Raw genomic sequence first — 16,218 nt, forward strand, 5'->3', positions numbered from 1 at the left:
AGTGTGTCTCCTCTCGTGTACAGCTCAGCAGTGGGCAGAGGTTCCTGTCAGCACTCAATAAATAAACAGCTAGGCCTTTGCCTGTTGTCTTTCTCCCCATATTAGGTACAGTTTAATCTTACTATCTCATTTCTAGCTCCTTTTGGCATTAGGTACTTACGTTTTTCTTTGCTTTAGGTAAAGGGGGATGGGGTCTTGAGTAGTCTTTAATATGAGTGTGTATCTGTACAGGACCTGACGATGTATAAATGTGATTCCCACTTATTATCATAATGGTCTTTATGAAGAACTTAAAGAACATACTGAGCACATGTGTCCCTTAGCTAGAACAGAGCTGCATGCAGAGGCAGAGCTCAGTCTCAGGGATGCTTTGAAAGACTGGGGACCAGACTATATTCCAGAGCAACCCCATTAGCTTGTGGTATTACAGCAAAGGGATCATCTAATACAGAGAACATCTTCTTAATGTGTTCCCCAAATTACTCCTTTATACTTCTTTAGTTAAACAGAGTTACCCATAATTCATTTGCCTAAGCACTGGGTTAAGACTTGGGCATTCGTAAACAAACACTTCAGAGTGTGTGTTAATACTGGACCTCCCCCATGTGACATCTGAAGACAGGTCAGGCAGCCACTGACTCCCAGAGTCAAAAGCTACAAAATCCCAATCTCAGTCCCTAGCTAAAACTGTTATTGGTAGGCCTGAGAAAACAGATTTAAAGGTATCCGTGAGCTTGCTCTCCTGCTATTGTTGAGCTTATGTCCTTGATGACCTCTGGGGTCTGGTACCCATTTCCAAAGGAGGATGACTTGAACCTAAGACCCTCAAAGAATCGGAATGACATAATCATCCCTGGAGTCCAGAGTAGCCAGACACCTGTATCCATCTTTTCACTGAGGAAATGAAGATGCTGCTTGGACCAGGCCAGGTCACCCTGTTGTAGCTAAAAGGCTTTTGGATTTACCAAAATAAATAAATAAATAAATAAATAAATAAATAAATAAAAAATAACCTGCAGGTGTTCTGTGTTTCTTTTCTTTAGAGACTCATCTGTTTCCTTTTCAAGGATGAAGAAGCTGTTGTTGCATCCTTTCAGTGATGCAAAGTTGGAGGAGTCACATGGGGAGACACTGGCCCTGATTCTAAGTCCTGAGGGATGCCAGCTTCAAAAGAAAAAGAGGACAGATAGAAACATTTTTAAAGGGGACAATGTCAATTAATTTTTTTTTTCTTTAGGATGGTCTGGATTTTACCTTGAAAGGTCAAAAAAGAAAGAAAGAAAGAAATATAGCATTTGTTAGGCCTTGGACAGTCACTATATTTTGAAGTACTCCTAGCTACACATCACTGAAATTTTTAAATTAAGAAGCCTCTAGTTTAAAGTGATAAACTTTTATCAATCTTTCTTAAAATATATAATTACGAGCATATTTTCAATTCTTGGATGTGCATGCTAAGGCTGTGTTTCCAGAACTGATGGATTCTGCTTTCTATTTCCATGTATAAAAGATATCGCAGTCCTGGGAAAACACTTTTTTAAAAAATGAAATACAACAAATAAGGTATGCTGCCAAGTCCTGGGGGAGACGTTTCCCAGAGTCTTTGAATTTCCTCCTATCCTCCTCCTTTACAAGATTTCTAAGACCAAGCCCTTTTCTGCAGTCTCTCAAACAAGGTAAAAAAGAAAAATACCCCCTAGATATATTCCTTAGATTTTCTATTATGCTTCTCAAGCTCCCAGTAGCTTCTGAAGTAAACCTAAGGTACGTTCTGGAGTTATTTTTATTATGTTTTAATTTTAGTTCCTCTTTTAGGTTTAAGATGAAACAGATGATCATAACTGCTTCGCTTGGGGATGCATTTAATGGCGCAACTTGTGAGTGACCTGAGCAAGGTCACGATACAGGAAGAGGACTCTGGTGAAGGATGGGGAGCAGAGGCTCACTCTCAGTCTAGAGGAACTCCAGTGTGTCCTACTTCAGCTCCCACTACTTGACACTACATGACAAAATGCTTAAGCAAAATGTATGTGTGTCCTTATGCCTTGGATCCTGTCAATCACTGTTCAAATCACTAATTGGTAAAGATCACTTTTGTTGTACCAGGAACCTCAGTGCAGAGCACAACAGGCAAGCATGATCATCTATGGCCGTGGTCCTGGGCTCTAGACTTACCACCCTTCTCACCCTGAGTCTTTAAACATACTAGTCCCCCTTCCCATGATTTTCACAATGGCAAATACACTTCTACCCATATTTCAAAGAATCGTCTCCTTCCAGGTCTTTCCTTGAAGCCTCTCTCCATATACTTGTAGCATCTTATACTAGTTTCTATTGGAATTTTATCAAATCCATTGTAATTATTTGTCTACTGTGTCATTAGAATATGGAGACTTCTACATTACATTTTGTCTTCTTCAGGAATTATTCTCTGCAAGGCTCTGGCCTAAGCACTGTTTTCATGTCATTGGCTGACATGGATAGGCTGGCCTCAATCTTCAGCAATTCCAATGCCTCTGCCTACCGAATACTAGGACTGCAGGTGTTCCACAAATACGCACTCATTCTAACTCTTTAAAATAATCCATGTCACAGATTTTTGAAACAGGAATTATCACTACCCTTTTAAAAGTTAAAAAAAAATAAATGTTCTATGCGAGGGGGAAGGGAGAGAGAGAGACAGAGAAGGGGTGGTTTATGCATGTCACAGTACCCATGTGGAGGGCAGAGAACGTTTTGACAGTTTTTTTTTGTTGTTGTTCTCCCACCATGTGGGTCTCCCAGAGACTGAACCCAGGCCAAGGGTCTAGATGGTGAGTGCCTCTATCCTTTGAGTGTCTTGTTGGCCCTTTACCTCTATTTTACACAGAGAAACTAGGTGATTGTCTCAAGGATACCTTGTAGTATTCATTTCATTCAGGCAGTCGGTCTCAGCCCCAAGTCCAAGAGAAACAATTCATAAATGTAAACAAATAGGAAAAAATAATGATCTGATCTTTCCCCCTAGTATTCTCAACCTTAAATTTATTTTACATTTATCTTTGAGTAAGGGTATGTTAATTTCTTCAGGAAGACCCATCCCCTACTAGGGGAAAGAGAACTAACTGGGGATACCAGTGGAAGGTCTGGGGTTTTGCCTGGCTCTACAGCTCCCAGGTTTCCATGTGTTGATCCAACACACAATCTTTTCTTGTCATTGTTTTCAGATGTGATGTTTGCTTGTGTGATGACATGAAAGTGCTACACAACAGACATGCATTCATATGAAAAATAAGCCTTTTATTCTCTGCAAACTGATGAAACTCAAGACCGAGTCCCTTCTGGAACGATTTTTAAAGGCAAATTTTGTTGTTTCTCTTTTGTTTTCTTTTCTAGAAATTGGGAACATGGATCATTAGGGATCATATTTATTTATTCTCCCTTCTTGTAGTTAAACACAGGTCCTACATTCCCACAGCGCAATGTCACTTATTTTGCATTTTAGATAATTTTAACCCTTAATTTTTTACCCCTTTACCCTTTTTTTCTCTCCTTGTAATAGCTTTTGCTCAGGGTGGAAATTTGGAAAATTCAAAGTTATTTAAAAATATATAGCTACATATAGATATCATCTACTGTTTACAAAGTGTTCTAAAACACTGCTTTTTAATGGCCATGTAACATTTCATTAGAAGAAGATGTATCTCAGTTGATTTACACAGTCCTAGTATAACACTTTACTGGTTCTGTCTGCTATTTAAGTAACAGTGTCTCAGACAGCCTCTGGTTCATGGTGTGTGAGTGTGTGTGTATGTGTGGGTGGTGGGGAGTGGGGGGTGATCTGGAGCCTATTACAAGGGGTTCCTGTTAGAATGCAGGTTTCTGAGAAGGGGCTATCACCACTGTTTTCTACAGAAACCTCCTAAAAATGCTGACAGGTCTGTACTCTGGCTTGAGTAAGCAGCTTCTTTCTACCTCATAAAAACGAGGTGACTGAAAACTGTCCTGTTGAACAGCTTTTCTTCATCCCAGCACAGCCCCCTTGTCAATCTGGGTGACTGGCAGTCTCTGGAGGTCCCACCCTCACTCACTCAAGCCACCCACCCTTGCCCCATGCCTGATACGCAGACATCAGGGTTATTTTCCTGATAACCTCCCCTTACCTCCAGCAGGCCAGGGACTTCCTCCCAGCCCTCCTCCAACCATGCCACTCTGTCTGTGGACTATCACCCCCTCAGAGCAGCCTTCCCTCTTGCCTGTGTCTCCTCCTTTCTGCATCTCTGCTGTCCCCTGGTTATTGGAGTACCACAGTCTCTAAAGCATCTCCACCCTTCCAAAAAGCTTGCCTCTCTAAAGCTCCCCCTTCTCCCGCCCCCACACCCAGCCCAAGTCCAGCCAGCAGGGAGCAGAGGGTAGCAGTAAGAACCTGCCTTAAGCCTGAAAGTGCAGATTCAAACTCCATCTCTGAGACATGTAGCTGTGTGCCCTTAGGCAATTTGGTTAACCCCTCGGTGGCCTCCTTTCTGCATGAAGAGATAAAGGTGTTTGTTGTGATGTTAAATGAAGAGCACAGCAGAAACGCAGAAACGCAGAACCGCTGTGAGAGGAGACCAAGTGAGGTAGAGGGCTTCGCTCTTGCTCTGTGGCGTTGGCAATGTAACCTAGGTCCTCATGCATCCTAGGTAAGTACTCTACTTCTAGGCTACACCGCAGCCCCTCTTTTTGTTGAACAAATGAAGCACAACTCCAGTTTTAGTTGTGCCCTTTCTCATTGTTCTTGCCCTGCTTCCACAGTGAAAGCCCTGACCAATGAACTTCCCCTGAGGTCTCCTTCATCTGCTGACAGCACTCCAGGCCTTGGTACTGGTTGCAGTTTGAACAGCTTGTCATATCACTTCCTAAAACACGTGCTTGCAAGCCGAGCCACTTCTCTCCCTTTCTTCTAGAACTTCCTGAAATGTGACCTCTGTGGAGGTTCCAGTGGGACTGATACTGCCACTCAGTCCTGTTTCTAACACATAAAGGGTGCCCACTGAGATTTTCAGGGGGCTGCGTGGCCTCAGCGTTGGGGGGCTGGTTTGGGTCCCAGCTCTGCCTGTATTGAAGAAGCTGAGTCTCAGAGGACTGTTTGCTCTGAGCACAATGCCCATGCCAGGAACAGAAACTATGAAGTTTTCTATCTGTTTCCCTCCATGCTACAATATGTTCTGATCCTGAGTCTACTATGCGATGGATTTCTGGACATCCTTTCCCAACATGAGAAACTATAAGAAAACATCAAATTAATAAAGTTGTTTTTGACATTGTAAGTCCAAAGGATACCTTTACAACAGTAGTATTTTGTATTAAAAGGCACTTCATTTGGTGTTCGGTGGCATATGTCTCACAGTCTATTTTGTAAATCTAAAATGGATAATCAAAACATGCCAATACTGATTTTTAAAATACTTGCTGTATTCGGTGAGTGCACCATTATGGAAAACTTACACTCAGAGCAAAAAGATTTGTAGCAAAGCATATGACCTTCTTCGCACTACAATGACCATCCCCTAATTAGGCAATGCATCTGATAGTCATTAACAGGAATGAGATAATGAATCACTTTCTCTCTTCTTTGTTAATTTGCTGTAACCAAGCGGCTAATGGATGTCAGAGCTGAGTGATTGCACTGATTATAGTGATTTATAGTTGCAACAAAACAATTTAAAACCATTCTGATTATTCATGTTAAAGATGCTTTATGTTTTGTTTACTAAATGTTTTATGCCTCCCCCTTTCTCCCACCCCTAGAATCCTGTCCCCCGTCTGCTCTGCTACTTTGCACAAACAGACCTCTTCCTAGAAAACTTGAAAGTTGTCGTCTTTTGTTTTGTTTCCAGATATATATATGGTGAGAGAGAGAGAGAGAGAGAGGGAGAAGGAGTTACAAAGTTTACTCACTAGAAACGAAGAGCCTTAGGGGTGGAAAGGAAACTTCAGTGGTGCCTAGTTCAAAAGAAGACAGGAATAAGAGGAAATAAGGCAAACTTCAAGCCACTTACCTTGGGGCTTCCCGTCCCCTCCTCGTCCTCCACAGACACATCAGTAGCCAGTATCTCTGCTTTGATGGTGTCCAGAGCTCTGAGAATCCAGCTGTGTTGCCGTTTGATTTGCCTCTGCAGCTCCTTCCATTGACTTGCAATCATCTTCAGCATGTCCTTCAGTCCTTCTCCAAAGGAAAGCACAAGCTGTGGACCCGACTGCATCTTTACCTGCTACAGTCTGCTACACAGAAAACTAGGTGGCTATTTCAAACCACATACATGCTTTTAAACGACCTTACCATTACCTGGTCATTTGTCACTCCGAACTGAGACTAACAATTCTAAGACATAACAACACAAAACAGGACAAGCGCATGCAGAAAGAGAGGCAGACTCTGGTTTGGTGAAAACAATGTATGTGGGACAGATTATGATGTATAGATGTCATTATTAACACTATAGCTTCACATCTCCAGTGCGAGGCCCCATGTTTATCTGTATGGAGACTTTATAATGATCAGCAAAGATAATCTGGAAATAGATACGGGTAATTCAATGGGAAATATAGTAAATAGGCCAGAATCAAGTCTTTGACATTAACTCATCTGCTTAATGTTATTTTCCTGTTTACAGAACAAGAAAAAAAGAAAACCCAAACTCAACCAAGCAAGCTTTCACCCACACTCCTTGTGGTCTTTGGCTATCAGGATAAGTGGGACCATACAACAAAAACGGTTTTTCAATTATAATACATTCTTCATAAACGTATCGATGTTTCACTAAGAACTGGTTGAAGGCCTAAGCTGCTTCTGCTAATGCAAAAACCTACAGAGAATATGCCAAACGTCTACATGTGTGAACTGGCACAGAAATAATCAGATGTCTATGGACAGCCTGCCTTATATCCATAATGATATCTATGTACACCCTTGTGCATGTGCATTGTGTCTATAAGAACAGCGCTCATTCATTATCTTAATGTTATTTCCAGAGCTCCTACATCAAAAAGCATGTCAATGTGAAGTTTTCAGGAATGTGATTTCGATTGGAACTCAGGCGAATGGCAAGCCCCAAATAAAATGAACAGACCGTTGGAGGCACTATTTCATCTTATACGTATCACAGCATTGTATGCAGTATATGAAACATTTATAAATCTTGAAGGTCAATCTGATAATGTAAATATTAATAATACATAAGGAAGTGAATATATGCAGTAATTTACAGCAATGCTTCTTCATTCTTAATAGTCTGGAGACATAAAGACCCGCAATATTTCAGGAGGATTTACCTGCTTTGTGCGATGCAATGAGCTCCAGGAGTTGGTGTCCTTCCTCCTCCACGGCTTCCTTGAGAGCACAGTGACTGTCCACGTTCAACTTAAAACTCTGCACAAAAGCACAAGGCCATCAGGCTCCAGCGAGGCAGTTACACACAAAACACGCATGCAGAATTACTTGCTACTTTTTATCAAGAACCACACAGTCCAATTTACCCAACAGACAGACTAATTTGCAATACTAAAAGCTATTGATATTTGGGGGTCTATGCTCTAAACGTTTCCGTTAGATTAGCAGAGTGCATCTGTTTGGAAGCGGCTCAACAATCGTAGAAATTCATTAGGTTTTTATGAAAAGTCACATCCCATGGGTTATATGGAGAGTAGCACTGTTCAATAAAGTACAATGGATTCCCACCTGCACGTTCGAGCTTTTCTTAAGTACTTATGAAGCTATAGAAGTTGTCAGCAGAAAAACACAGTAGCCTTGTGTGCTCGCGTATGCGTCCACTAATACAGCATGTTTTGATTCATCTCTGTTCCTCCACTGGACACGAGCCACAGGATGGAGAGGTGCTGTTAGAGACTAGCCTGGGGATTCTGGTACTTTCTGGGGCTTTGTCTTTAAAAGCTTATTTCGTAAGATGTGATGTTGTCTCCTTAATAAACACACCAAGTACACCACGCACATTTCCCCTCATGACAATCACCAATTTCTCTCATGGTCCACATCAAATTCAGTCACTGCTTCCGGGACACCTCCTCTGACACACTGTGCAGTGGTTATCTCTCCTGTCTTTCTTCCCCTTACATAATTCTACTGTAGAATTTATCACAGATCTGCTGCTGTATTTCCATCTTTAGCTACCAAACTCTATGCAATTTGAAAACTTGCAAGTACTCATGTCACACACAAATGGTTCACCAGCTTGTGGGCATAGTCAACGTTTGCTGAGTATGATCAGTAATGCTCTCTAACTAGCTGGCAGGGGGTGCTTCTGTTTAAATATTTCAAGAAATTCAAATATTTGGTTTTCCTGATGGTTTTCCAAAAAATCTTTTCAGCCCTGAAATGCTATCAGCCATTGCAACCACAGGAGTGCAGTGGAGGGAAATCACCATACCCATCAGCAACAGAATCATCCTTTAGTCTTTGGGGTAAGAACTCATTCCTCAACTTGACCAATTGAAAACACAGCACACTAAGTTTTGGCTTTTCATAGTAAGGTTCTAAAGTATACAAAGTATTATCTTTTGTTAAACATCACGTGACAATATGTGAAAACACTGTCCTATGCTTGATATTAAGCATATATGGCACAGGTTACGATAGCTGCACACTGGATTTAATTTGAAATGAAGAAGTTGGATAGTCATAAATTCTGAGATTGGGTCTTCATTCAGTGATTCATGCAGTGTGTGTGGTCTATAATGTCAATGGAGACTTGGGGACCAAAAAGCATGGATTCTGGCCTTATGGGCGTACAGCGTGGCTTATCCTGCATGCTCAGTGGTGAGTGTGAGCTGCTCTTTTCTTCCTGGAGAAGGGGGTCTTTTTCAAGGACCAAAGACAGAGACAAAATAAAAAGAAAACCTGAAACTAAGAGAAGTACGAGATGCTGCCTAGCGAAAGGGATTCGAACTAAAGCAATTCAAAATGATGAATTATGTCATCTAACCTTTTTTCACAGGATACAGTAACATTTCAGCTGAGCACTCGAGAAAGTACAAAATCTGGCTCCCCACTCACTCCTCGGCATTTCTTACATTGTTCCTTCTGTTACAGGTATGTAGATTAATAAAATAAACTATGCGATGTTCAGAAATCTTGATGTTTCCTCTTAAAGCTAATTGTTTAAAAATGCTCTTAGATGTATTTATTTTATGTGTAGGGGTATTTTGCCTGCTTGTATGTTTGTGCACCATGTACATGTGCAGTGCCTGTGGAGGCCAGAAGAGGACATTGGGTCCCCTGGAAATTAAATTATAGATGATGGTGAGTGTCAGAACCTAGGCCTTCTATAGGAGCAGTAAATGCTATTACCTGTTGAGTCGCGGCTTCAGCCTCCTTAGTATTTCTGATCAGTTCAATTAAGATAGTGCCTATGGATTATTAAATGTTTATTACCTTACAGTGAAGCATAGTGCCCTTTGCTTTTTGTCCCTGCTTTGGGGCTCTTCCACACTGAAGCAATGCCACTCACACTAGAGTACATGAGTTTAAGAAAAGGGGGCAAGTGAAAGAGAAACATCTGAGATGAACTCAGAAGCACCAAACTTCAGGGATAAACCTGTTGTCAAAATTCACATCCCTATAAACTCAGCCTGGTGCTGGCTGGGGATTACCAGCTTTCAAAGAGACACACCAGGCCTTTGCCTCAGTGCCAGAGAGACTGGAGGCTGGCAATTTGACCTCATTGAAACGGAGAGAGAGCTCAGTGTCGATGCGGCTGGAAATGGCTGCACTTCAGGATGATGTGGAAACATTTGGTACGGAAATTGGAAAAGATGAGGTGTTCGTTATTAGGAATGAGATAATCTGATAAGGTCGATGTTGTATAAAAGAACCATTTAATATAACTATTACCCAAATGGTACATTATTGCTTGATTTCAGGTGCGCCCATTAACAATTAATAATATCAAGCAAGGAATTCACAACAGACCCCTGAGAAGACAGCCCAGCGGGCATATTAACAAAATTGTCAGTGAGACTTCAGGCTGTTAAAGAATGCTTTAGTAGGCCCCTCCTCATGTTGCCCCATTTCTCCATAAAGAGGGATTTTATTTCTTTTGTGAGTTTGTTCTTCTCTTTAACCTGGTAGCTGGACAGGTCTCCTCCTTACACTGCTAGCATATTTTCTCCAGAATGCCTGTGGTGTTTTCAGTCCCGCTCCCTGACAGTGCAAAGAATTCTCTAGAGACTGAATTTGTGGCCAAAGCATCGGCATGTGTGTGCTCTATGATTCTATGTCACTGGTTATGTGAATTGCCATAGATACGTGTGGCCTGGATCCAAGGGAACACTGCTTCCTTTTCAATGTCCTTAAAGCCAGATGTAAGTGAGTAACAAGACAAGAGCAACTAGGAGGAAGGAAAAAACTCAGTGAGGAGCTGAGAGGTGGCTCAGTGAGAGAATACAACTTGCCAGCAAGTCTGATGCCTTCAGTTGGATCCCTGGAACCCATGCAGTAGGACTGACTCTTGCCAGTTTTCTTCTGTCTTTAATACTCACACTCATATACACACAAAAAGGAATCAATTAGTTAATTATAAATAAATAAAACGTCTGGACAAGCAAGTTGTCTAAGAGGCTTTGATCTCTTTGATCTCAGGCAGAACCTGCTCCACAAAATGTCATCTTACCCCCACCTTGGTACTTACACACCCCACACACACACACACATCTACACAAAGTAAATAAATAAATAAATAAAAATGTCATTTTTCAAAAGAAGATCCAATGACTAGATGATCAAAATGATTATTGTAAGATCAAAATGGGCATTGGTGTTATTACAACGTCTGGCATGATCAGCTTGTATAGATCTGAATGTGTTGGAAATTGAGGAAATTCAGGTATGCCCATGACTCTCCCCAAGCCACGATGAGATCTGAGGAAGCAGACCATGCACACATATATATGGGATGAAATAAAAGAAATCACAGTGGAGCATGGAAATGATCACATCTGAGGGATATCCACCACTGGAGATGTGGGAATGACCACTTCAGAGGCTTAAATGTCCAAAGTGGTTCCATTTCCTAGCATCATAAGGTGACAACAGACACATAGCCACTCTATGGGTCCTGTATGTATCTGCCAGGTCCACTGAGCACCATGGGTCTTGGGATGTTTGTGAATCATCACACCTGTCTAAGACCTACATATTCTTTCTTGAGTGAATTTTATTCCCCCCCTCCAAGGCGTGGGTTTATGGAATAGATATATTTTGTTTTGTTTTTTGAGACAGGGTTTCTCTGTATTGTTTTGAAGTCTGTCCTGGAACTCGATCTATGGACCAGGCTGGCCTTGAACTCACAGAGATCTGCCTGCCTCTGCCTCCCGAGTGCTGGGATTAAAGGTGTACACCACCAACGCCTGGCAGAATAGATATATTTATTGAGCAGTTCCTACCAGAAATATAATATATATATTATATATGTATACCAGTCTTCAGGCAGCTTATCGTCTAGTCCACTGGGTCAGAGAGATAGCCACAAGTGTATTTCTGTGACCTAGCATAGAATACATATGTAATTGGGATTTTATGTGTGATACAAAGTGGCAGAGCAATTTGCCTCAAGCGAAATTGAGCAATAATAGCCTTGTCCAATGAGATTAGAGTTTGTTTGCTTGTTTAAATTAAAACATACTACACCAGCCAAGTCTAAAAGGCCAGTGCTGGATAGGGACTATGGGAGCCCATGAGATCCAGACTTGTATACAGGTCTGGATATGCCCTTCGGAGAAGCAGAAGCAAGGAGTTCTGAATGCTCCATGTGGCTGGGGCAGGCTGCAGGCAGGGGAGAGAACAATGCTAACTACACAGGGCATGACCACAAGAGTCATGAAAGAGCCACGAAGAATATGCCAGTGATGTTAGCTACTGATGCAGACCTACGAGCTAGGGAGAGCTTTCTGGCTGCTACACACAGACTTGACTTTTAAAAGGATACACTGGAGACAAGCGGGCCATTTTGGGAGGCTGCGAGGTGATACAGGCCAGATGTTTCTGTGTGCTCATACTCTTTTTAATTAGAAAAAGGTATGCTTTTTCTTCTAAATGAAAAGAAGAAAGGAAATTGGAACAAATCTTCCGTCTTTTCAAGTTTCTCTCCATGCGTGAGAGCAGCATGTGCCAGAATTTAGTTCTTTGGCTGTTCTGATGATAAATACCAGAGGTTATTAGTTGGGAGTCTCCAAATGTGAAAGGCACGTTGAACTGATGAACTCTTCCTCCCACTGTCACTCGAAGAAATGGTGGGTATGCTGATGAGTAAGACACTGGTGACACTTCTTCACACAAAGATTTTCACTCCCTCAGAGAAGGAGAGCATGCCTTTTCACAAGGGCAGGGAAAATATGTGTTTAGTTAGAAAAGCCATGGCTTGAAGTCACTCTCTGTTTCTCTGCCCAGAATCTGCTGCTCTACACGGGGCCAAACAAGCACCATTTGTACTCTCAGAGGGCCCCTGGCTAGCAAGCAAGTTATAATCACCCTGAGGAGCCCAGCAGCTACTCTCTGCTCCCCAATGCCATCCACACAAACTAGATGCATAGGTGCTCACAGCATAAGACGCATCCTTCAAAATACCCTGTGAGTAGAGAATGAGAGTTCTCTCAGCAAATATTTAAGTATCTCTTGAAAGCTGTTAAGACATTATATTGCAGTTTAAATGATGACTAGGCAATCCACGCAAATGTACAAACAAAAAATGACTCAAATTATATTGCTAAAATTAGAGATGGTAATATGTAAATAATCCCACTACAAAGACAAAGATGTCTGCAAGAAAACCTAAAGAATGTCAACATCATTTGAGGATAGTGGGGCCAGGAGTTACCGTGGTCAGATCTCATGAAGCAGGTTGTGTTTTAGGGATTTTTTTTTTTTTTTGAAACATTAAGTAAAGACAATACTACTGTATGATTGTGAGAACTGGAGACAGAAAATGGAAAGTATTAGAACTATATGGCAATGAATAGGGATTATGAAATCCAAGTGGATTTCATTGTGTGTGTATGTGTGTGGTTTGTATGTGTTGTGTGTTATGTATGTGTGGTATAGGTGTGTGTTGAATGCATGAGAGTATTCTGTACACAGGCCCGCTCACATTCCGTGGAGGGCAACACATGGGATGTCTTACTCTATTGTTCTTAGCTACCTTGTGACAGGGTCCCTCACTTGATCCAGAAGCTTATCCTTTTTGCTCGGCTGCCTGCCAAGTGAGCATTTAGAATCTGTTCTCCAGTGCTTGGATTTGTACTTGTCTACTAAGTATTTGAACTCAGGTCCTCATGCTTGTCAATGAAACAGTCATACCCACTGAGTCATCTCTAACTCTTAGGAATTCTTAAGTTCACTTTCTCATTTTCCTAAATGTCTGAGGTAGCCCTGTGACAGGCAACCCTTATTGTTAATACTCTAATTTCTCTAGAGACCAATACCAAGTCTCTATTGTTTTTGTGTCACTATCGACTAGTGACTTGCCCACAGGGACATCAAAAACAAAATGTTACTATCTGCAACACAAGGAAGAGACACCAATGACCCTGTCTTCTTCCTCCTTGAGGGTGTGCCCTTGGATGAATCATGGAGCCCTCTGGACTTCCTTCCTTTATCTAATCAAGGCATTTGGACTCGATATTTTCCAGTCCTTGAATACTTTGATTTTTATCTTTTTTTTCATCCAGGCAGTTTAGGAAAGGAAACAGGAGAAGTTTTATTTACTTTAAACTAAAGAATTTCCAAAGAGAGAAGAATCCCAAAGGCCATCCAACCACTCATCTACCCCAGAGCTGTTCTGTCCCAAGACTGTCCCTTCTATTTTTAGCCACATCTGGGGAAGTATCTTCTAACTTTTATCCTGATCCCACATAGTCCTTCCCAGGAATTTCAGAGCTCTGTGAAGAGCAGTGGGAACTTCCCTGTTCCTCAGATTCTTTTGCCAAGTCATCTCTCCAGTGTACGGGTTGGAATCAGAAGTGATGCAAGAATGTGCCATCAAGATGCACACTGCCAATCAATCACTGGGCTCAGTCAGTTTCTGTCCCCATTCCTATGTCTTCACACTAACACTGCCTTAGCTCTAAGCCCTCATCATTTCACTCGTTAGGCTGACCTCAGCGCTACACATTTGTTGTGTGTTAGCGACAACACAAGCACTAATAGCTCACACTTACAGATGTGATTATAAGTAGAATGACAAGTTACCACCCTCTTTGGAGTGCTCAGAGCCTAGTGAGTGTGAGGGACACAGAATAGAGTTAGTCTGGAATTCCAGTGTGGATGGTGTTAAGGAAGCCAACAGCATGGTGTGGGCTAGTGCTAGCAAGGGCTTCAGAACTGGACAGGTATGTTCAAATCCCAGCTCCATTAACTCTCTGCACAATTCTGGCAACCTCTGTGCATTTAGTTCCTCATTTGTAAAAGGAATTTTAGTGCCTATTTCCTGGGTGGTAAAAAAACAGAAAAGAAATCCCTGATACACAGAGAACAGAGCCTAGTACACCACAATACCACAGTAATTGTTACTACACAAAATGATCTGTTTTCCAAACAAATAGATAGAGGCCCTCATCTCTTCAAGTCCATGAACGGCTGGCCAGGGCTATGTGTCAGGCTGAGACTTTATCTGAGTGTGGGTCCTGCTGGGTCAACTCTAAGAGTCCCCAGGCCCCTGATGTACTAGCTCCTCTAAGATTCTGTTCTTCCTGTGCCTCTGCCTGGCAAGAGCTGTTTCAGCAAAGCCCCATAATTCAATTCAGTGTCACCCTCCCTAGCAAGGCTTCCCTGCTCTTCCAGTGTAGAAACTCACCCCCCCATACATCCACAACACCTCTGCAAACTTCCGCCTCCATCTACCACACTCTTAAAATGATTGGTGTATCTGTATCCTACCCATGATCCCCTTGAGAAAAAAAAGCTGTGACTTCACTCAGTTTACAGTGGAGGTGCCCAGCTTGCTGCACTCAAGTAACCACCACTGAAGGCAGTGTGGGCCTGGAGACTCATTCTACAAGCCAGCGTCCAGTGGCCTGCAACATTCGGGGATATCAGTGCAATCACTCTGCACTGTAGAGTGGTTGATAAATGTCCCCAAATTTTACTCAGTGAACACCATGTAAATGAGCTGTCATGTTCCTTCGCTTACAAAATTACTTGCCAATTACACTTAGATGACCCAGCATAATTGCCATGTAAACTGTACCCTGGCTGGGGTAGCCTGAATCATCCATTTAACTTCACCCTCTCATCATATGGTACTTACCACACAATTAAATAAACGGTCAGCCACCACCACAATCGTGCGTTTTCGCAGCAAAATGAAGTGGCTACCTTTGTCGTTGATTTATTGGTCACAACAACCTGACACACTTTCAGCACTGATACCAGAGGCTTAAGAAGGAAACTTTGTGCATTTAAGAAATAACTTCCAAGTTTGTTTTTTTTCTTTTTTAACAAAAACCATGTGTTTAAAAATGGGCTTTGTTTTCCTTTAAAACATACAGACAAAAAAGACAAAACACCCCCATTGCTCCTGGGAGGCTTTGCTCCCTCACTTCATAAAAATGGCTCCAAGCCTTCAAAAGTGAGGCTGGCTCCTCATGCAACTTATAATTTATTTCCAAGGCTTGCTTTTGTGTGTGAGAGTAGATGCAGCTCACTGGGGTTGACAGTCCTTCCTGATAGACCATCTAATAACTTATGCAAGATGTAGATAGATGGGACAGATCCTGGATGCTGATGGTGACTCTGAGTGACGGGATTTCCATTTGCTTCTCTGGATGCTGCCTCCACACCTGACACAGGTAATCACATTGACTTCTCAGCATGGCGACATCAGGCCAAACACATTCTCAGACAGAGGTTCTGTCTGAAGGGACTATTTGACTTCCAGAACATACTGTTTGGAGGCCCTGATTGAAAAGGAGGTCAATGCTAGCCCAAATATCTCTCTACCCCCTGAGGAGGAATAATTGATGTGAGGCAGCCCTTGAGGACGTAGAGTCACCAGGGTGATGGATGGATATACGTATATTATTCACACGTACATCTGCTAATACACAGGTCCCAGTGCAAACACCAGGACTTAAGAATATTATGTGGATTTAGGACAATCCCTGAAGGACTCCAGTTCCATTAAAAATTTGTTTTGGCAGCCTGGGGCAGATCTATTCCAACTCCCACACGCTTCGTGCATTTGAAAGGGG

At 42.1% G+C, this 16,218-nt stretch overlaps 1 protein-coding gene across 1 annotated transcript in view; it reads right to left on the reverse strand.

Annotated features, from left to right (window-relative positions):
* The window catches only part of Akap6 (A-kinase anchoring protein 6), a 348,238-nt gene that overhangs the window by 187,886 nt on the left and 144,134 nt on the right, over window positions 1–16,218 (reverse strand). The window contains exons 5-6 of the mRNA XM_035445579.1: window positions 7,294–7,390; window positions 6,021–6,184 (exon numbers count right to left, since the gene is read on the reverse strand). Coding sequence (XP_035301470.1) covers window positions 6,021–6,184; window positions 7,294–7,390 — 261 coding nt within the window. The remainder of the gene's footprint in view (window positions 1–6,020; window positions 6,185–7,293; window positions 7,391–16,218) is intronic.

The sequence above is a fragment of the Cricetulus griseus genome, chromosome 5, assembly GCF_003668045.3.
Source record: "Cricetulus griseus strain 17A/GY chromosome 5, alternate assembly CriGri-PICRH-1.0, whole genome shotgun sequence".
NCBI classification, from domain to species: Eukaryota; Metazoa; Chordata; class Mammalia; order Rodentia; family Cricetidae; genus Cricetulus; species Cricetulus griseus.